A 21,381-nucleotide genomic window follows, 5' to 3' on the forward strand; every position below is an offset into this window, starting at 1 on the left:
AAAATTTTTTTAAAAATCTAAAAAAAAAAAGGAAGTGTTTCAACTGAGTCACAGGAAGATCAAAAGTAGCTGTTTGCATCTGAGTTTTATCTCCTGTTAATCTTAAACTTACTCATTAGTGCTCATAAAAACAAAAACCCAGAAGGTTAAAAACAAAAGTTAAGTGCCCAAATAGAGAAAGCACAAAATTCCAACAAGCAGAGGGAAGGATAGAACTCCTAAAGCACATTAATTAGGATGGAAGAATTTGCAAAAGTGACCTTAGAGAAATAACACTAGCCCATTTTCTAAATGACCCAGAAGGATAGACTGGCCCAGAAAATAAAAGAAATTACCACTAAGTGTTGAGTCTACACATGACATGATGATATGAGCTGAACAGGGCTAGAAAATAGTCTGGGTTAATTTCTAATTCATACAATCCTGAGAGTGGATAGGCTCTTAGAGGTGACCTAGTCCAGTGTTAACTGCCACTGCAAAAACTCTCTATAAAACCCCTGTAAGCACCAGCAACGTGTGGCTCTTAGGGGCGCCTGCATGGTTCAGCTGGGTGAGTGTCCAGCTCTTGATCTCGGCTCAGGTCATGATCTCAGGGTCATGGGATCAAGCCCCCACGTCAGGCTCCATGCTCAGTGGGGATTCTGCTTGAGAGTCTCCCTCTCCCTCTGCCTCTCCCCTGCTCATGCTGTCTAAAATAAATAAATCTTAAAACAAAACATGTGGCTCTTAGGTCAGAGGCTCTTGCTGATAGTAGGCCATTCTATATGGGCTGTTAAATTTGCTTTTAATCTTTACTTGGCAACCCTAAATCTTAGGTTGTTTTTAGGAAAACATAGTAATTCTCTTCATAAATACTTACGGCAAAGTTTACACGTTTGCTACCCAATTTGGGAGTTAATGTCTTTGTTTGAAGTGTAAGAATAATAAGTTATCAGTACAAATTCTTTTATACTAGATGAATAGCTCCTTGAAGCCAAGACCATATATCTTTTAACTCTTTAATTCAGAGTATCTTGCTTATATCAGGTTTTCAAATGTCTGTTAAATGATAAATAGAGGCATCTGGGTGGCTCAGTCAGTTAAGCATCTGCCTTTAGCTCAGGTCATGATCCCAGGGTCCTGGGATCGAGCCCCACGTCAGGCTCCCTGCTCAGCAGGGAGTCTGGTTCTCCCTCTCTCTCTACCTGCTGCTCCCCCTGCTTGTGCTCTCTCTGTCAAATAAATAAATAAAATCTTCCAAAAAAGGTGAATGAATAAATTAGTGAGTGAATGAATAGAAATGAAACAAACACCCACATTTAAAAATAGCATATTAGCTGATTTCTTGCCTAAACTGTTAGTTCAGGAGGGGAAAAGAATACGCAAATATCTGAAATATTTCTCTAAAACTTTATTCAAAGTTATTCACCTCACTGTTAATAAGGTGTACAGTTAATGCTGTGCCAATATTACCAGGCTTGCCCATTGCCGGCAATGGACTTTGAGAAAAACCCATTTCCTGACACCCAAAAGTTAAATTACTCTTTTCAAAACATACCAAACTCCCAATACTTGTGAAAGTATTACATGCACCATTTCCCCATTAATCTTTAAATGTGAACTTACATTATTAATCTACATCAGTGGATGTTAAAATGAAGTCATTTTAACAAATTATGACTGTACAAATCACAATACCACTAGTTAATATCAGACAAGAGTATTTTACAAACACTACATTACATATTACCTTGCAGTCTGAAACATTACAGTTCATATTTGTGTAAGTTTTAGATAACTGAAACTTCACAGAATTTAACAGCAAATAAAGTTTAAAAAATTTAGTTCTGTACATTAGTTCCAACTATCTCTATTTTACAATCTATAAGGCTCATGTCATAGATCAGCACCAAGAAAATCTACAAAACTGTCTAACCAGTCGGCTTATTCATCCCATGTGATAGTTTTTGTTGTTTTTTTTAAGGTGACAGTCTGAAAAAAAAAAAATGCTTTATAAATCCTACTTCCAGACCTTGAAATGGAGTACTTTTTTTGGCTGGTCATACTATATAAAACTTGGGTTGTACTTTTTAATGTTCATTGAAAAGATACCCCCAAAAAAAGAGAAAAGAAAGGAAAAAGAATACTTACACCATGAATTTAGGCTGTCAGTCTTTAAGTTGAATTTATAACACTGGAGCATCAGAGGTAACCTAACAATGCCCTGCGCCCCATCCTTCCATTTTGCTTTAAAATTTTAAAAAGCAGCCAGGAAAGTGTTTTATTTATTCTTCAAACTAAGGTGCAAAGAAGGCTTGCACCAACTTCCTCATACACCGCTCCACTGACCTCTCCACCTTGAACCAATGATTCCGGAGTGAACCAGAGCTACGTCTGTAGCTTCCCGACGTGCCCCGTTGTCTGTACCAGACGCCTGCTCAATGCTAGCATCTCTCTGTTCACAGAGCTCATGGCAATAACTCGCCACTGCCGGCCTGGAGTTGGAACAACATTACAGCTTCCAGAACCAGTGCTACCATCCCATCTCTCTCCCCCTTCAGAATTTATAAATTATAGAAAAAGAGCATGTTTGTCTTGCCATTTTTAAACAGGGTTTGTGCATATCACATTTTAAGACTACGTTTCCTAAACTAGAAACTTTTTTTCAAAAACCAGAGGTACTTTCAGTAAGCTTGTTTGTTCAAAGTACAAAATTCTTTCGTGTTTAAAAAAATTAAAATTGGAGACTAGTATCTCTGCTTTCTTTGCCTGAAGCACACGATTCATCAAAGCACATTGAAAAACTAAGCTTCATGCATACAAATGGCCAGAGAGGTATGAAGTTTACAGAGCCCTTAAACATTCCCGGACATTAAGCATTGGCTAGACCACAAGAGGAAGCACGTTAGCAAATTGAGCAAAGAGACTTTCCCAAGAACACGATAGTTTTCCAGGCTCCATGTCAGTCACATAAAAAGTCACGCAACATGTAATCCTTTACAACTGTCCCCAGACATCCCACATTCCCAGAACTGTTCCCGTACACCCCCCAACCCAACCCACACTGAAGTCTTCCACCGCACGGAAGTATCTCAATGCTCCCCATTACTAATGACAGCCGCTTCGGGTTCTGCTGCCGTGGCAGGGAGTCTTGGCACTTTCTTGGCAGGACTTGGAATATGCTAAAATCAAAGGAAACAAAGTTGTTGACTCTTGAAGTTTTTTTTGTTTGTTGGTTTTTTGTTTCTTTTTAAAGAGTCCTGGCGCCAAGTTCTAGTCAAAAAACTGAGAAAGGACAATTTTGCAGAGGTTTATGCTAAATGTATATTCTCTAGAGCTTTTCGTGGAAGGAACTAAGTAGCTATTCTTTACTTTCTAATGAAGTTATTATACAAATACAGAGCAAGGGAGAGAAGGCCACAGAGAGCCACCGTACACGGTATTCTCCTTGTTACTCTCGCATCCCCAGCTCTGACTCTGGTGGCCTGCCTAGCTACCTAATTGGTGTAATAGCAAGAAGCAAGACCATGCATTCATCAAATCTGTGCTGAGCAGATAAAATAAACAACTTCGGGGTTATAAAGTTTTCAGGTTGAATTGTGGCCATGATCCTTGGCAAGCCATTTAATTCCTTGCAGCTTTGTCTCTAAAATGGAGATAGTATCATTTACCTCAAGATGGATTTTGTAAGGATTAAATTAGAAAATGTAAATAAAGTTCCTAGCATATAACAGGAATTCAAATTACTGCTATTAGTGTTACTTCTTGACAATCTGTAGACAGATTTGACAATGGCCTGAGAAGAGATCAGAGCCTCCAAATTCTGCCCTCACCCAGGCATGACGGGCCTTCTCTCTACACCAGTCTTCCTTTAAATGTTGGTATTATTAACAGAACCTAGTATTTACTGCACGTTTTAAAAATGCTAGTAATCTGGGGTGCCTGGGTGGCTCAGTCGTTAAGCATCTGCCTTCGGCTTGGGTTGTGATCCTGGGGTCCTGGGATCGAGCCCCACATCGGGCTCCCTGCTCGGCGGGAAGCTTGCTTCTCCCTCTCCCACTCCCCCTGCCTGTGTTCCCTCTCTCGCTGTGTCTCTCTCTGGCAATTAAATAAATAAAAAACTTTTTTTAAAAAGTTTTAAAAATGCTAGTAATTTAAGAAATTAGACTTAGAAAATGGCACAGCGGGAATCCAGTGCCAGATCCCTTGCTCTGAAGGACTCTGCTTTATAGACATTCCTTTAAGTGGCTCAGTCTCAGGTCCCCTAAGCCCTGAGATCTGGGGATGGAAATTTCTTACCCTGTCAAGAGGCCAAGAGCAAACACGACGCGCTTTACCTACCTCAGTGGCTGTACTTGAATGGACAAGTCCTACTCCTTCCCCCAGCGTGCCGTCACTGGGAGAGGGGCGCCGGGCATAGGTCCTCCTGTGCTTCTCATCCACTCTGACTAGGTACCATGTTCCTTCGAAGAGCGAATCTACTGAACTTTGGGGAATATAGTTGACTAAAGGAAAGGCAGAGAACATGAAAAATCAGTTATGATATACAAGTCACCCGTAAAACTAGAGGTAAGAAGTTACCTATTTCCCCACAATTTTCACTGACATCAGATTAGTACTGAATAAAGCCTAAATACCCTTATCTTATATATAACATGTTTCAGGTTATTAGCACCCTCCAATAGGCTTTGGGTGTATACCTATATATTTAAACAAAATTTAATATTTTTACCCAAGTGATGAGTGTCCTCTCTGAGCTTCATGTTTTCAGCAAAGACATCTGGTGCCACACAAGTTCTTGAGTCAAGTCTTGATTTAAGATCACATAAACTTGCTGTTATTTTATCAAGAGCAGACCCTAAAAGAGTAAATCCCAATATTAAAAGACAAAAGTAGGGGCATCGGGTGGCTCAGTCAGTTAAGTGTCTGACTCTTGACTCAGGCTCAGGTCATGATCTCAGGGTTCATGAGACTGAGCCCCGCATCGGGCTCTGCACTGGGTGTGGATCCTGCTTAGGATTCTCTCTCCCCCTCTCTCTCTATCCCCCTCCCCACACCCCCTCACACTCTCTCTAAAAGAAAAAAAGAGAAAAAGACAAAAGTAGCATACCCCAAAACCTGAACAGGATGCTGCCAAACGGAAAGACAACTTGTCATTTCTTATAGAGCTACCAGATACTATTTAGTCGAAAGAAAAAATGGTATCTGTTTGGCGTAGCTTCCTATGATCTCTGACTAGACATCTGTTCAGTGTCAGCCAGTAGACTAATTAGGAAATAGATGGCATTTGAAACTATAAATAACTTGTCTACAGTCAATCCATGACACAGTTTTCATGTAATGCCAAGTGTTTCATCAGTTTTTCTCCATGTTTTTGCTCCTTTCTGCTCAGGAATGTAAGTCAGGACCGTAAATCTATAAAAATTAGGTATCTTGTATAAAACCAAACCAACAAGGAAAGATTTGGTATTACTCACTCATATGATCAGACTCCACAGCTGCCTGCATTAGACAGACACATTCCCTTTCCCTGCCTGCATCATCCCCCTGGTTATAAATGCTTTACGAACGAGATAAAAGGTAAAAATTAAAGTTACTTGCTGAAGAAGGAAAAGTCAAACATAATGCCATCAAAAGATTTTTTAAGTTCATTATATATTTTTTTCTGACTTGGAAAAAAGGAAAGAAGAGATCCTGACTCGGACAAAATCCTGCCATTTACCCGGTTAAGGCAGATTCTTAAGAGTCCAGAGTAAAAATCTGGCTGTGTTGAAAGAAGTGATGAAGACACAAATGTAACGCTCTAAGGGACGGAATCCAGTGCTCCCCTGAGAAGGCCTTAGCACTCAGCATGGAGTGTTCCCAACACGTTCCGGCTGGAAGAGTCAGCATTTACCTGGTGTGGCGTCTTGCGTGACTTTAAGGGAGTACAGGGTGGCAGCCAAACCAGAACCATAAGAGAACACGCCAATCCTCTTTCCTGCCAGCTGCAGAGGTGAGTGCCTGTGTAGGGGAAGAAGAGCTACGAAACAGCCTCACCGATGGGCGCCCGGGGGCTCAGTCATTAGGCGTCTGCCTTCGGCTCAGGTCATGGTCCCGGGGTCGCGGGATCGGGCCCCGCATGGGGCTCCCTGCTCCACAGGGAGCCTGCCCCTCCCCCAGCTTGTGTGCACGCACGCACACTCTCTCTCTCAGATAAATAAATAAAATCTTTACAAATAAGTAAATAAAAATAAAGAACAATAAAAAGTCTCACTGATCCAAAACTATAATGTGTGGGAAGACAGAAGTTGGGAGTAAAAATTCATCCTGTAGCCTTAGGAAGCTGACCTGAAGCTTTACAATAAGGAGATTGAAAACAAGAGTTTCTGTCTCTTTGGGAATGATGGGGCTCATGAAAGTTACTACGCCATAAAATAAGTTACTTTGTCAACTAGGGATTTACAGCTCAACTGCAGGTCAAGAAGACGACGACCATGAAAAGAGCAGCCAGGAAAGCCAGCATGAACTCAAGTACTCAGGGGTAACTGTAGCCTTGTCCCACTCATCCTTTAAGTCAATGGACAGCAGGCTACAGAACCTGGAAATAAAATGTCACCCCGTGACCTGCCACCAACATGCCTGCCACCAGCTTTGGTGTTCAAAACCTAACAGCCCCCGATGAGAGGAGGCAGAGGAACTATGTACTTACTGTGCTAGAACAGAAGCGAGGGAGCCGTACACAGACGATGTGTACATATTTCCATTCTGATTTGACACAAGCAAAGATGCCTTTGTTTTCTGATTAAAGAGTTCAGAACTAGCCTTCATAAATGCTTTTTCCACATCTCTATCAAAGTAGGTATCTTCCAATTTAACATCCCTGAAAGATTTAGAAAAAAGGCCATCTTACAATGTTCAAAGACTACATTTTTATTATACTAGCCGATGTAACTAATATTCTAATCTGCGTGTACGATTCGGTTTGCCTATTTATTAAAAGCCAAGTAGCAATATGCTGATTGTCAGGGAAGATGTAACAGTTGCACACATATGGTCCTTTTTGTCAAAGCTTTTTATCAAGTTAAGACAACTGCATTCTCATGGGTCAATAAACTCACAAAAGCTCTGTTGTCAGCAAACAGAATACACTACTATTTCAAGTCCATCATAATGTCTATTTCGTTACAAAAGTCAGGATATTGCAGGAGCCGAGTCTTAAAAAGTTGAGTAGAATTTTACTAGATGTAGAAGGGACAGAATGAGTTTAACAGGCATGGCGCGTTAGGGAGCCTTACAAGTGGGGAAATGTGGAAGAAGCAGGAAAGCCGACTTCAGTTTGGCGGCTGCAGGATGGGATGGGGCACAGGGGCTAGAGAGGCAGGAGAGATTTCAGAGGCTGTCGTAGGAAATACACCCAGGCACTCATGGGGCTCTACTATCATGGTGACAACGGGAACAGATCGAAAAGGACGAAATCCGAAAATATGAGTAGAAATGACTAAAGAATTCATGGAGATATGCTTCCACCTCTCTGGGACTGTTTCTTCACTGATGACATAAATGCTTAGACTTGAAGACTTTTAAGATTCTTTTAAAGTGTTCATGTCTATAAAAAGAACAGTTTAACAGATGGATAAAATATTCACACAGAGAAGAAAAAAAAATCCTAATAAACTTCTCTTACCCAAAGGCTTCCAGGCCACTATAGATACTATTTTTATCTCTGTTCTGGTCGTTAAGGAAGTCATTCAGCAACATCCGAGCTAGAGATTTCTGAACCAGCTTACAGTAGGGCGAGTGGAAGATCATGAAACCAAAATCATTCAAGGTAAAATCTTTATCATTTCCCTCTGAAAGAGAAAACCAAAGAAATTATGAAATTCATTTAAAACACTAACTTTTGAAGTCTGATTTTAGAACAAGGCTAGGATGTTCTTCTATCTTTAAACAGCAACCAAAAATATACTGTATAATGAAATATCTCTAGGGCTTAAAATGCATATCAAAAAGACATCCAGGGATAGAATATCACTGTTTTCAAACTTCAGAGTCTTAAGAGTCTGTAATTCAGTTAGTGGGTTGGGGCCAGTTTTTTTTTTTTTTTTAAACCTTAGGATATTCTTTTAAATGAAATAGAATAGGGTAGAAGATAGCAAACTGCATTAAGTTGTGGCATGCTAAGTGATTTCATGATATTTTTGGGTGAGTTGAGCACGCACAGACAAGGTAGAGTGTCCTTCTCACTGTGGGGCCTAATAACGTTAGAAAATCACTATCCTGTTCAATACTGGCAAACAGTATGACATTTTACACACTGCAAGAATGCTTCTTCTCCAGGGCCACTGTGAATCTTATTACATTATTCACTACTTTTTTTAACCCTCTCTTACAACCTCTATAAAGCAAAGTTGGTCTATGGAAAAAGCCTAATTTGTATGATACTGTGTGTTTTAATGGCACTAATTCAAATGCTGTCCTTTTGAGTATCTTAAGAACTTCTTCAGGGTTAAAGACAGAGATTAATGAGGATACTGGAAAAGCAAGTATGAATTCACAGGTCAAATGCAAACAACCTGTGGGAGGAAAGGGGTCACTTCAGTAATTTATTTATCACAGCTGCAAACTAAAGCCTTGTAAAAGTACCTCCCTCGAAGATGAAAATGATTCAAGTTACTTTCTTTTACCCTAGTTTTGATTTTTTTTTTTTTAACTGGGGGTAAGTCTAAATAAGCGTTTTTGCATAGATATACCTCATTTCCAAAGCTTCCTTGTATCCCTAAATTACACATTCCCCGAATCTGTGGGGAAATGCAATCTGGTGGGTGAGGAAGAAATAGTTCAAGGACACTAATGAAGGATGCCCACAAAGCATCATCTCACTAAAGACACTCAGCACACCACACTGCCCCCTCAACAGATACCCAAACCAAGGCACATGGATGAAACCCACCCTTCTGCCACTGGGCACGGATCTTCTTGCGGTAGACGGAATAGCAGCGGTCTAGCGCACTGAGGTAGCACTGTATGGAGAGTTTCCCATCCACTATAGGATATTCCGAAAGCATATCAGGCTTGTAAAAGTCATAGGCGTGTTGCATATGTGTCCCACGAAGTCCTATTAGAACGAAAAAGGAAGATGACATTATTTCTGCTCCTTGATGACTGTGTTAGTCAGCTGATTGCATTATCTAGGGACTTTCCTAAACTCTCTAGTCAACTCTTGCCATTTGCAGCATGGAAATCACAAGGTGAAACCGACATGTAATTGAAATGAAACCTAACAGTATCCAGGACAGGCCTAAGACTCCTTTGATACACAACATTTTATGCAAGTTTCCTATCTCTAACTGGGAGATCACAATTACTCTACTGAACTGAAAACAAATTAAACTTGTCACTGATGAGTGACTGTGGGCAAGTTACTCTTTATTGCTCAAACCCATTTTACTGCTCTGTAAGAGGAGAATGGCATTACTTACCTCATAAAATTGCTATAAAGACCAAACCCGCTAGAGCACATATAAACCACTGAGCAGGTAGTGCGGGCACTTAATGAACACTCAGTAAGTACTAGCTTCTGGTTGTATTTTCAACTTTCTCAGCATACCTTGCTAGTAAAAAAAAGAAATGCTCTCCCAAACACTCACCTCGGTCAAAAATTAAAGGAGCATTTGGCCCAATCAGCAGAGCAACAGCTCCCACTCCACCTGTAGGTCTAGCATTTCCTGTGGCATATACAGCAATGTCTCCCGCAACTACCAGCGCATACCGTCCTGAAAAAGATTTTTGTTAATACACAAGAAGGCGATCACCGCTAGAAGTATCATACATATACACTGAAGTCTTCTATTTTCCTAGAATATGCTTTCCCATCTTTGGCAAAGCAAAAAAAATTCTAAATTTTTATAATTTTGTCCTACGTGATAAAGATAACCAGTTTATGATTCAGGTTAAGTTGAAAGAGCTACATTTCTGACCATACTCGAACAAGCCTCCCTGGTAAGTGTGCATGGGGCATTCACTGAAAGGTCATTTGGGCCTACGTATCCTGGAGAGTTTCTTTGGAATAACATGTAACATACCATCCCAAGAACTGGACTCAATCCAATTAACAGCGTTGAAGACAGCCGCCGTGCCTCCATAGCACGCATTCGTTGTGTCTATGCCTTCTACGTCTGTGTTCCCAGACTCCTCAAAGAGCTGCATCAAATTAGTCTTCACGGACTTTGATTTGTCGATGATTGTCTCTGTTCCAACTTCTAAACGCCCAATGCAATCATACGAAAGGCTATGTCTCTCCATAAGATTCTGAACCACAGTCAGGCAAAGAGAGTTGATATCTTCTCTATCTGTGCAGAAGCCCATCTTGGCCTGGCCCAAGCCAATAGTATACTTTCCAGCATCTACACCATCGTATTTTTCCAACTCTGCTTGATCAACATATTGAGAAGGAAAATAGATCTCAAGGGCAACAATTCCCACATCTTTTGGCCAGCAGGCTTCTGCATTCAAAGGAAGTGACCCAGGCATGGTGAAAGAGCTTTAGAAAGAAAAACAGAAGAAAACACTGTTTTAGGTTATAAATTCCAGATTGTCAAACTTGAGAAATCAACATTAAAAGTTCAACTACAGCCTGAAACGTTAATTTAGTTTCTAAGTTTAGTATATTTTATTTAGGGTGATTTGATTTTATTATTATTTTTCTTAATCGAAGTACAGTTGACACACAATGTTACATTAGTTTCAGGTGTCCAACATATTTTATTTGACAACTCCATGCATTATGCTATGCTCACGGTTTAAGTGTAGCTACCATCTGTCACCATATAATGCTATTACAATACCACTGACTATATTAGGGGCAATTTTAATATGTGAAAGCAGCAATTACAGTATGAATGCAATACTACTATTTAAAATTACTGTCTGTTAAAAAGATTTGCACTTTTTAAAAACTAGACCTCTTCAGGGGCGCCTGGCTGGCTCAGTCAGTGGAACATGTGACACTCGATCTCACGGTTTTGAGTTCAAGCCCACATTGGGTGGAGAGAGTACTTAAAAATAAAATCTTTTAAAACAAACAAACAAACAAAACCCCACCTAGGTCTCTTTAGATTTAAGACAGGATTATTAAAGGTAAAGAAAACTCAAATAAGATTCTTCTATTGTAAAAAACTACAAGATAAAATACAATGACAATTTAGTAATATGGTCCACAAATCAGAATTCAAGTACCTGATCTATTCCTGGCCACCCAAGAACATTTAAATTGGCCAGTCAGTTATTCATCAGAAATATATTGCATTCTTCAATGATCTAAACAATTTCAGCAAGTAGAAAAGCCACACTACAGAAGTCTACCAAGTAAATCTCTACAAGCCCCTGTTATTATAAAGAAGCCCCCCACAACCCAAATGATGAAAATTTTAAGCAAAAGTAAGTTCTAGGACTCATCACAGGGTCATATGCCAATATCCTATACTTTCTACAGCTAGTCTATAGGCAATAAATGATCGTAGAACCACAAGGTATCACTTAGCTTCTAAATCAGGGAAAAAAACCAAACTCTGATTCACATTTGAAAACTGGTAATCCACATATTATTTGTGTGGCATCTAGGTAACACTTCTTAAAACCACCCCTCTCTTTTTTAAAAAGGGCACTAAAAAAGACTGTTGCCACACTGTAAATACTTTCAGTAGTATCTAGATTTATTTACTAACAGTAAAATAAATGTGCCACTCAAGAGCATTGCTGTGTGCGTATGGGCAAGTCACATAACCTATCAGAGCCTCCTCAATTTCTTTAGAGACTGTATTCATCAGGAAAAGAGAAGTCATTCTAGATATTTCAAACGGGAGGATTTAATACAGGGAACTGGTTACAAACTTGTTGGCAGGGCCAGAGGAGTCAAGGGGGAAGGTGGTTATTTAGATCCCAAGAGCTCACACTCCTACTGACGCTGCCAGAGCTACTAGGACGAGCACCTCTGCTGCGGAGCTCGAGCCTCGACCCGCCTCCCCCTGCCCTTCCCGCTGTCGCCACTGACAAAAACAAGCCGGCCTCATCTTCCCATCTTCTCTCTCCCTTGAGTACTTCCGTGGGCAGTCTACCCAGAACCCAGCTAGCGTAGGAGTCCGAAATACCTAGGTGTCAGGCTTTGAAGAATGGCACAGCCTATTAGTTTTAGAGAAAGAATTTGTTTCCCCATTTAAACTTCTACAACTCAATTTCCTTTTTAGGCATCACATTAATTGGAAGGTGCACCTTCCATGACAAAATTTCAGGTCTTCATTCACCTAAAGGTCTTGGCTTATGAGAATTACCTGGGTCCTACTGGTTCACCAACGTTCTTTAGCATTTACCAACTACTACTTTGACTCCTAAAAATGAAAAGTCAAATCCTATATTTATGTCATTTGTGCAAACTCTGGGATAGTATTAGGTATAATGAAATTACAGACTACTGCCTTGGTGAGTTGTTAATTATTGAAATCTTGAGAGAACATCTAAAGCAGAGAGGTTATTTTTAAATCATGTAATCTACCCTTAGCCCATAGGTCATCAAGTTATAAGTGTATTGGGATGCCTGGGTGGCTCAGTCGGTTAGGCGTCTACCTTCAGCTCAGGTCACGATCCCAGGGTCCTGGGATCGAGTCCCGTATCGGGCTCCCTGCTCAGCGGGGAGCCTGCTTCTCCCTCTGCCTGCCACTCCCCCTGCTTGTGCTCTCTCCCTCTCTCTCTGACAAATAAATATTTTTTAAAAAGTTGTAAGTATATTAAAACCTAAAAAATAAGCACCTAGAAATATAATCACAAAATCTAAGTTAAAGGTCCCAAGGGATACCACTGAATCTTCCTACTAAATATAAGAATTTATATGTTTTTTCATTTATTCAAACAATGACAACATGTTACATGCCAAACATTTGGGATAAGCTTCATAGGAGATAACCCTTCCCTTTTCAAATAGTCACCATCTCCATGTGTAGGATACAAACACCTAATAATAAACAAGTGAAACAACAGAGACAGTCACATTATGTTATGAGAACCACCTAACCCAGCCTGGAGGAAAGGGGAGCAGTGGGAAGAGAGGCTTCTTGGTGCTGCCTTGAGTCTTCAGAATGAGTAAGGAGTTATCAGTAAAGCTCTGCAGAAGCGAACAGCGGTAGGAGATTGTCAACAGGGTGGACAACGTACAAAAGGGCAGAGTACAAAGAGCTATGAAAAGTTTTACTGATTTCCTGAAGTGAAATGTGAGGCCCAGTGAGTAGAGCAGGCAAGCAGTAGGTCAAGAGAACTAGACCCGAGTCGGGTTATAACGGCTCTGGTATGCTGCTGTCAGGGGGCTTCGAAGTCATCATGAAGACAAAAAGAAGCCATCAAGGGTTTCAGACAGGAGTTAACAGGGTCATATTCGTGTGTGGGTCAATGTTTTTCCAACTCCGGAATCAATTTAGTGGATGGCGAACAACACCTTTTAAAACGTAGTAGAAAAGAACAGAAAACAACAAATTGCACGGCACACAGTAACTTTAAGAATTCTTCCATGAAAAATGTTTCGATTATTCAGACATATCCTAGGCTGCAATATAAAGTATATTTCTTACTGAGGGTCATAGCCAAAAAAGCTTGAGAGTCACCGTTCTGCACAACCACCGGAGCCGTGTGGAGAACGGATTTGGGTGAGGGGGCAGACCGCGCAGTCCAGATAAGACAGGTCATGTACTAGAGCAATTACTACATGAGGGGTGAAGAAGGAACAGCTTCAAAAACTATGCAAGCAAAAAACTGGCAGAAATTGTGATTGACTAGAAGCCAGGAAAAGGAGGAAGATTTCTAGCCTCAGCCGTTTAATGACGTCACAGGCTCACTGTCATAACAGCTAAGCGAACAGAGAACCACCTCTTTACTCTGTTCTACCCTTTCCCGTCTTCCACAAAAACCTATCTGCTTATGATAATCTAAACTGTGCTACACCGGAGTTGAAATAAAGACAAAGGAACTAAAATGTCACCAGGCAGATTCTAATTTTATAGTAAAACAAGATTAAGTCCTCTGCATAATCCATAGAAAAGAGCTCTACAACTAGTGTTCAAAACCAAAGACCAGTCCATGTCCTTATAGGAGGAACCCCTCCTATATGCTACCCTCTAAGTCGCCAAACCAGAAGCAGGAGGATTAGGCACCTTCCCAGCCTTTCCCACAAGGTTATCACTTTGGACTCTTTCCACTCTTCAAACTGCTCTAAACACACTGAGGACAGTGTGATTTTCTCTGCCTTGCCCAGCAGCTTGCAATGCTTTTGGAAATAAAATGGACAAGTATATACAATCTTCCTGAACATATAAACCAGTTTATTAAAAGCCGCAATGCAAGGCTTTGATTCCAGAATTAATCCATATTTACCATAATCTGACTAGCTCTGATCAGTTCTTATATTATTGTACTTAAGAAATAAGGCATAACTCTGTTACGCTTAAACCTCGGAGAGGTTAAATAAGTGCCTTATTTCATTTGGGGGAAAAACGTAGCTTAACTAACCCACATACATCAAGCTGAAAGTGAATCATGACTCTGATCTTAGTGTGGAAAAAATTTTTACATTTTCTAATTCGGTCAATATTGCTCATTCTCGGAGGGGTTTTGACGCCCAAGATGTTCTCATTATATTCCTGATAAAAAGCTGTCCAATTTGAAATAGTTAGCTTTTGGTTGAAATTAAGGAGGAGTAAGATTAAGTAGGACAAGAATGGAAAATTAATACAGGGAAGTAATTGTTTCCATGGCATTTCAAACAACAAAAAGTTTGATATAGTTTGTGATCTGTAATCTCTACTTTTAACCATCCTATTAAGTGTATGCTCTTACGCTGTCCTCTCAAATGCTCTCTGAAGTAGACCAGATTCAATAAGAAAAAGGCCAGCTGAAGATCTGAGATGTTCACATTATGGTGTTAACTCCATACACAATGGGGTATTCTAGTCAATTCACTAAATATCACAAAAAATTTCTAAATAGAATATAGTTTAAAAATCTGACAGTTTAAAAAATTACCTGTATAACTTTTTGCTGATTAAAAAGGTACTTCACTATTTTTCAGAGCATTGTATCCACAATAAAAAAAAAAAAATCTAAGAAGGATAATGGGGACTCCGTATTTATAATAAAATGTGTAAATTTTCTTTTAAAATTTTATCTTTAAAAAGGTTAAAAAATTAGTTTCTAGATTTCAAACATTAGTCTAATAATCACAACACTGGACAGTCTCCCAAAGCACTAGGGCATTAACTAATATTTAATAACTAACATAACTCTGTAATGGGTTTTAAGAATGTGTGGGGCACACAAGTGGTTATTTGCCCTGGGATAAAAATTAAATTTCCCCCTTCCATTAGAGAGGAAGGCTTTCTTTAGCAGCATGACAGGATGCCATACCTGTGTGAGGAATAAAGAACTGCAGTCTCCAGGTCTGTCACTCTGTTTCCTCCTTCAGGCACTAGGAATTTCAAATAAGAACTTCTTTTAAAGTCATAAATCACCGCACAAATTCAAATAATGACTCCAATTCAAAATAAGTTAAAATAAACATTTCTTTTTCCCATTACATTGCATAGAACAGAATTTTATTTTGCTTAGAAAAATGGTACTTAAAGCTTATAAAACTTTTCCCCCCTAGTTCATGAGTGTTTAGAGTGGTAGGTTCAGTCCTGATAATGAACTGACATGCGAGGTTCATATCACTGATTCAGGCTTGAAACCAACGGTGATGCTAGGGGAGTTATTAGTTGTCTTTACTAAATTTGAATTATTAAGAATTAAAGGAAAGGAATATAAATAAATAGCAAGCTCTGGAGTAATGAGACTCCCACATTCAAGAGTTTGCTCTAGGGGCGCCTGGGTGGCTCAGTCCGTGAAGTGTCTGCCTTCCTTCAGCTCAGGCCATGATCCCCGGGGTCCTCAGCGGGGAGTCTGCTTCTCCCTCTGCCCCCTTGCCCCCACTCATGCTCTCTTTCTCTTAAATAAATAAAATCTTAAAAAAAAAGAAAGTTTGCTCTACCCTTAGGAGTTTGTGGCTTTAGCAATGTGTGCCTCTATGAGCTTCAGTTTTCTCATCTATAAAATGTAGTTAAACTGCCCTCCCAAATGGTTGAGAAGATAAAATATGTGAATTACACTTTGTAATATAAAGTACCAATACATCATTATTCTAGTTCTTAGTATTTTTCAACAAAACACATATCTCTGTAGCAAGACCTAATTACCTTCATTTATTTAAATCTTATGCTCCTACTTTTCAACATGTCCACCTCCACCCTCCCCAACCTTTTAAAAGTGATTTTCCCTACAGTGCTTGTATTAAAAAGATAAGCATGTGATATCAAGATAAAAGAGCATTAAGCGGGGCTCTTGGGTGGCTCAGTCGTTAAGCGTCTGCCTTCGGCTCAGGTCATGATCCCAGAGTCCTGGGATCCAGCCCCACATCAGGCTCCCTGCTCAGCAGGAGGCCTGCTTCTCCCTCTCCCGCTCCCCCTGCTTGTGTTCCCTCTCTCGCTGTGTCTCTGTCAAATTAATAAAATCTTTAAAAAAAAAAAAAAAGAGCATTAAGCTTTCGCATCATTTAAATTATGTGGAAATAAAAAGGGAAGGTGACACTGAAGCATTTTCTTCAGTCCATCTGTTCTGAAGGATTGTTACTTGAGACAACAGTTTCTATGCTTTATGAAAACACAATTACCTTTGCTCTCTACTTAACTGCTGGCAAATTTAGCTTCTGCCCTTGCCTGATTAACCAGAGACTACATTCAGTACTCTGAATTACTTTTAGTAAATAATTTAGTAAGCTTTCTTTTACATGATTAGATCATTTAAGAGCTCTTTACAGATTTAGTTCCTTTTACTTCATTAAGTTTACCCTGCCCCCCAAATAAATAAACCCTGAGTTTTGTAGGAAAAGATAAAGACTTCTACATTCCAAGAAACCTCTTTGATTACAGAATTATACATATATTTTGAGAAAATAACCTTTATTTTGTTCTTTATTATCTCAAATTACGCTTTTGTAACTTGCAAATTAAGTAGACCACAGAGACTGGCTCTCACTGGTGAGGGGAAAACATGATTCCCCCTCCATGGTGAGACTAAATAACTTAGTAATATTTCTTCTTGAAACCATGTATGTATATGCGTTTGACGCTATTTTCATCAAGGAAATTTCTCCCAAACTGCCAATATTCCCTCTTTCAATTTTGATCATTTCAACTGGGGAGAGTTTAGGTGGAGAGAGCCGGGCCAAGAGAAGAGGAGGGGAGGAGGGTATAGATAGGATGGGGAAGAGAGGAGGGGCCAAGAGGAGGAGAGAGAGAGAGGAGGACATTAGAGCAAAGAAAGAAACCGAAGAAAAGAAGATTCACAGAAGACTGCTGCATACTTAAGCTCTCAGGAGAAAGAGAGGCCTGGAGACCAGGGATGGAAATGGAGGCGGTAAATGCCACTCTCGGAAACAGTCCATTAGAAAGCGGTGAGGCTTTCCCTCCTCTTCTGCAACTGCTGGGAGGGTTCTCTACCCTGACTGAAAGAGCACTGCCACAGTCTCCCCCAGGGCATCCGCTTCTTTCTAACAGGTCTTTTCAGAGCACTGGATGCAGGGCAGCGGGCCAGGGCAGGAAGCAGGTAAGGAAGCGCAAGTGGCTGGGCAGGTGACCACAAAGCATGTCCGGAGCCTCCCGAGCCTCCAGAGCCACAGTATGGGATTCCTGGTTTGGCAAAGATAAACACTGAAGAATGCGGAGACTGCTGGGCCCAACCAGCCAGGTTCAGGCAATGATGCTTTCTCCTGGGGTTGACCCAGAGTTCTGAATTCCTTCTTCTGGATCCCTCCTCAGCCTTGATTCAAACAAGTAGTCCGAGAAGTGCATCCAGCACACCTTTAGGTACATGGTAAACCAGAAGCAGTTGCCTGCTGATCTTTTTCTCTCTAACAGGAGAGAAATCCGGGACATCCTTTTTAATGAGGAAAAGCTGGCAACCTTTCCTCCTTAGGAACAAGCAAGCACAACTACTGGTAAGGCTTTGCCCATGCCCGCACACTCCGGTCTAGTTCTCTCAGTAAAAAACAGACATTCCTGGCTCTCCCCAGAGTTCCCGGGCTGCTTATAAATTCAACTCCTACTTCAAGGGCCTGTTCTAAGCTACCTCTTCCAAGGTTTCCTCAAGTTTCTAATCAGGGCCCCGCACTTCTACAGCAGGTATAAGTCATTCACACAAAGTCCTCATAGTCTACTCTCAACGAAAACTAGTTATGGGCAGTCTTCCTAGCCACACTTGATTCCTAGACTTCTGCTGGGAGAGGGGCTGTATTTTGATTCTTTTGAAATCCCTTTGAGATCTTGGAGTAACGGGCATTCAACTGCCATTTTTTTGAGGGGCCGAATTTGGAGTTATCACAGAAGACAAATCTTTTAGATTCGAGTACTTGTAGCAGCCCTCATTAGTAAGTTCTTTTTGCTATCACTTTTTAAATGAGCTGCTGCACCAAACAGTGCCCAGAAAGTGTTTAAGCAAATTGGCTTTCTACCGAAAAATGTAAGGGATCCAAATGGAGTAAGACAACATTTGCTGTTCTTACCATCATTCCCATAGGCACACATCCCCAATCACAAGACTTGCAAAGATGAAGACTTTGAAAAATTAGCTTCTCCTCTACTGCTCTAACTACACTCAGCTGACAGACAGCAAGTGAGCATCACCACATATCAAGAAGTCTCAGAAAGAACAGATTTGAGTTGAGTCCTACTATCCTCTCATTAGATTGGGTAACACGTTTTTCAACCTTCTGAATCTGTACCACCATCTTGAGAGACATAAAATATCACGCAGGATGCCTGGGTGGCTCAGTTGGTTAAGTGTCTGACTCTTGGTTTCTGCTCAGGTCATGATCTCAGGGTTGTGAGATCAAGCCCCACTGAGGGCTCCATGCTCGGCAGAGGAGTCTGCTTGAGATTCTCGCTCCCTCTCCTTCTGCCCACCCCCCACTCTCTCTCTAAAATAAATAAATAAATCTTAAAAATAAAAATCACACCCTTCTATGATATTTGGTTTGTTAGTAACCCAACATAAAATTATAAGCCTCTGTTCTTTTCCACATGAAACTATAGATTCTGATACATAGCCCATCAAATTCCTCAAACCAGAACCTCAACTGTATCTCCCCTCATTCAGTTCCACTGCTTTATGGTTTTAAATAATTCTAGGGCACTGAGGAAATAGCTATCTAAAATCTCAATCAACAAATCTTAAAGTCTGGGGCGCCTGGGTGGTTCAGTCGGTTGAGCGTCTGCCTCCGGCTCAGGTCATGACCCCAGAGTCCCTGGATCGAGCCCGGCATCGGGCTCCCTGCTCAGCAGAGAGCCTGCTTCTCCCTCTGCCCCTCACCCCATTCGTGCTCTCTCTCTCTCTCTCTGAAATAAATAAAATCTTAAAAAAATATCTTAAAGTCCATCCCACAGTTAAGAGAAAGATGTAAAAGCACTCTGGAGGAATCTGTAAGAAGAAAACAAAATCAAAAGCAAGGCTCAGAAATAGCCAGCAGATGACGTGGCCTTCTATGGTCCCAAACAAAATATCCCATAATTTCTCCCCATTGGAAACCTCTTCCTAAGACCTGGGGTTACTGATTAAACTAGAACTGAATAAAGGGCAAACCTACAAATTTAGGAGAAAGAGACCTACAAAGGTTACACACCAAGAAAATAAAGTCTTTCTCCTCTCCCATAAAATACGCTATCCCTGCCCTCCTTACCCTTACAAATATAACTGAAATTTTAAAAAACAAAGTTTTGCTCAAATAAAGAACACAAACTGCTTAGAGGTCTCAAGATACAAAGAACCATTTGGACAGATCCATGTTAAGGACTTTCAATCTGCTCTCTAACAGAATCTGCACAATGGAAGTCCAAACTCCATATCGGAAGGAAAAACCTGTTAACTATATGAACACTTCCATTTGTCTTAATTTCGTCCTTTATCCTGCCATTGTTTTTCACAGTTCATCAGTGTGATGGAGCAAATGGTACTCAGCAGCAGCCAGAGCACATCATCCTACTGCAGCAGGCTGACAAGAACACCAGCAGCTGAAAGGAGCTGCGGCAGAGGTGGGCAGTCAAAGAAGCCTGGGATGGCCTAAGGCCAAGGCCACAGGGCAAACATGACAAGCAGAGACAACCTCATTACCTGTTGTCCAAATCCCTCCTTCAGGGTAGATGAGAGTAATCCTTTTCTCTACCACTGGTCAAAGAAGGACACCCGTTTTTCAAAGACACCTTATACTTGGCTTAACCCCAAACCCCACTGTGTGAAGGCCCTCTGGGTGCCTGCCCATTACATCATATCAGGTCAGGCTGGCCCTGAAGCTCTTAGCAGGAGGGAGGGGTACGGGATTTCAGAACACCAAGGAAACCCATTTTTTCCTTAATATGGGCATAAAATATATGGAGGCAGGAAGGTGGGAGGCAGGAATTTGTGAGCTATGAAGCAAGCCGACTGAAGCAGTCAACAGCCCAAGTATTCAGCCAGGTTAAATCACGGTTTTGATGCTTTCTTGCACCTGAGCTGGGGAAGAAAAGTTATGCTTGCCCACTTCCCTTTCTCCCAGCAACTCTCTAGATGTGGCTGCAAAGGGACACACCCCCTGCCAACCTACAAGCCTCCATCTATTTAGGCGTGATCTTCCCCATCCCTCGGCGTCCACCCTTAACCCAAAGCTCTGGGAACGCCCAGGCAGCCCAGCTCCTTCCTCATCCCCTCCTGATGCGCCTCCCCAGCCCCAACCCCCTCAAGGAGATCACAGCCACGTCCCTGGCACCTCCAGCCCCTGGCTGACTATGTCATTTGAACCCTAGCCCTCAACGCCCTTTCGCCTTCTCCCCGCCGCCACTCCCCAGCCCCTCGTCAAACCCGCCGCAGTCGGCCCCAGGCCCCTGGCAGGGGAGGCCCCGCACGGCCCTGTTCGCGGCGCCCCCATTCTCCCGGGCCGGGTCCATGCGTCCGCCCCACCCGGACGGAGCTGCAGCTCCTTCGGGCCTAGTCAAGGACACCGCCTCCGCCCGGCCTTCACCCAGCCCGGCGCCGCAGCAGCCCAGCTCTCCCCCTCGTGGGGCACTCACCCAAATGTGACCGGGCGGTGGCCGTGGAAAGGGAGTGAGCCACGAAAGGCCAATACGCGGCGCCTCCCCTCCGCCACCAGCTTTATAGCTGCCGACCCACCCGACTCCGGCACGGCCGGGAGTCGGTGGGAGGCTGGACAGGGGTTCCAGCAGCCAATCGCAGCCCGCAGAGTAGTCCGGCAGTGCCCGCCCCCTGGTCCGGCTTCTACCAATCCGAAGAAAACTAGAGGCGGGCTCTTGCTAGGGTTTTCCC

At 41.7% G+C, this 21,381-nt stretch overlaps 1 protein-coding gene across 3 annotated transcripts; it reads right to left on the reverse strand.

Annotated features, from left to right (window-relative positions):
- Nucleotides 1–1,375: 1,375 nt before the first annotated feature.
- Nucleotides 1,376–21,284, reverse strand: HMGCS1 (3-hydroxy-3-methylglutaryl-CoA synthase 1). 3 transcript variants are annotated; one of them, XM_036067217.2, is made up of 11 exons: nt 21,129–21,282; nt 15,403–15,463; nt 10,044–10,501; nt 9,609–9,734; nt 8,912–9,076; nt 7,646–7,811; nt 6,671–6,841; nt 5,876–5,982; nt 4,712–4,837; nt 4,321–4,484; nt 1,376–3,161 (listed from the first exon to the last, which is right to left on the reverse strand). In XM_036067217.2, the coding sequence occupies exons 3-11, from the start codon at nt 10,489–10,491 to the stop codon at nt 3,072–3,074; spliced, it is 1,563 nt and encodes a 520-aa protein (XP_035923110.2). In that variant the 5' UTR covers nt 10,492–10,501; nt 15,403–15,463; nt 21,129–21,282; the 3' UTR covers nt 1,376–3,071. The 3 variants fall into 3 exon arrangements, with proteins under 3 accessions (XP_035923110.2, XP_077922823.1, XP_035923112.2); XM_078066697.1 differs by lacking the exon at nt 21,129–21,282 and adding an exon at nt 17,396–17,917; XM_036067219.2 differs by lacking the exon at nt 15,403–15,463 and having other exon boundaries at nt 21,129–21,284.
- Nucleotides 21,285–21,381: the final 97 nt, after the last annotated feature.

Source organism: Halichoerus grypus, chromosome 2 (genome assembly GCF_964656455.1).
Source record: "Halichoerus grypus chromosome 2, mHalGry1.hap1.1, whole genome shotgun sequence".
Classification (NCBI taxonomy): domain Eukaryota; kingdom Metazoa; phylum Chordata; class Mammalia; order Carnivora; family Phocidae; genus Halichoerus; species Halichoerus grypus.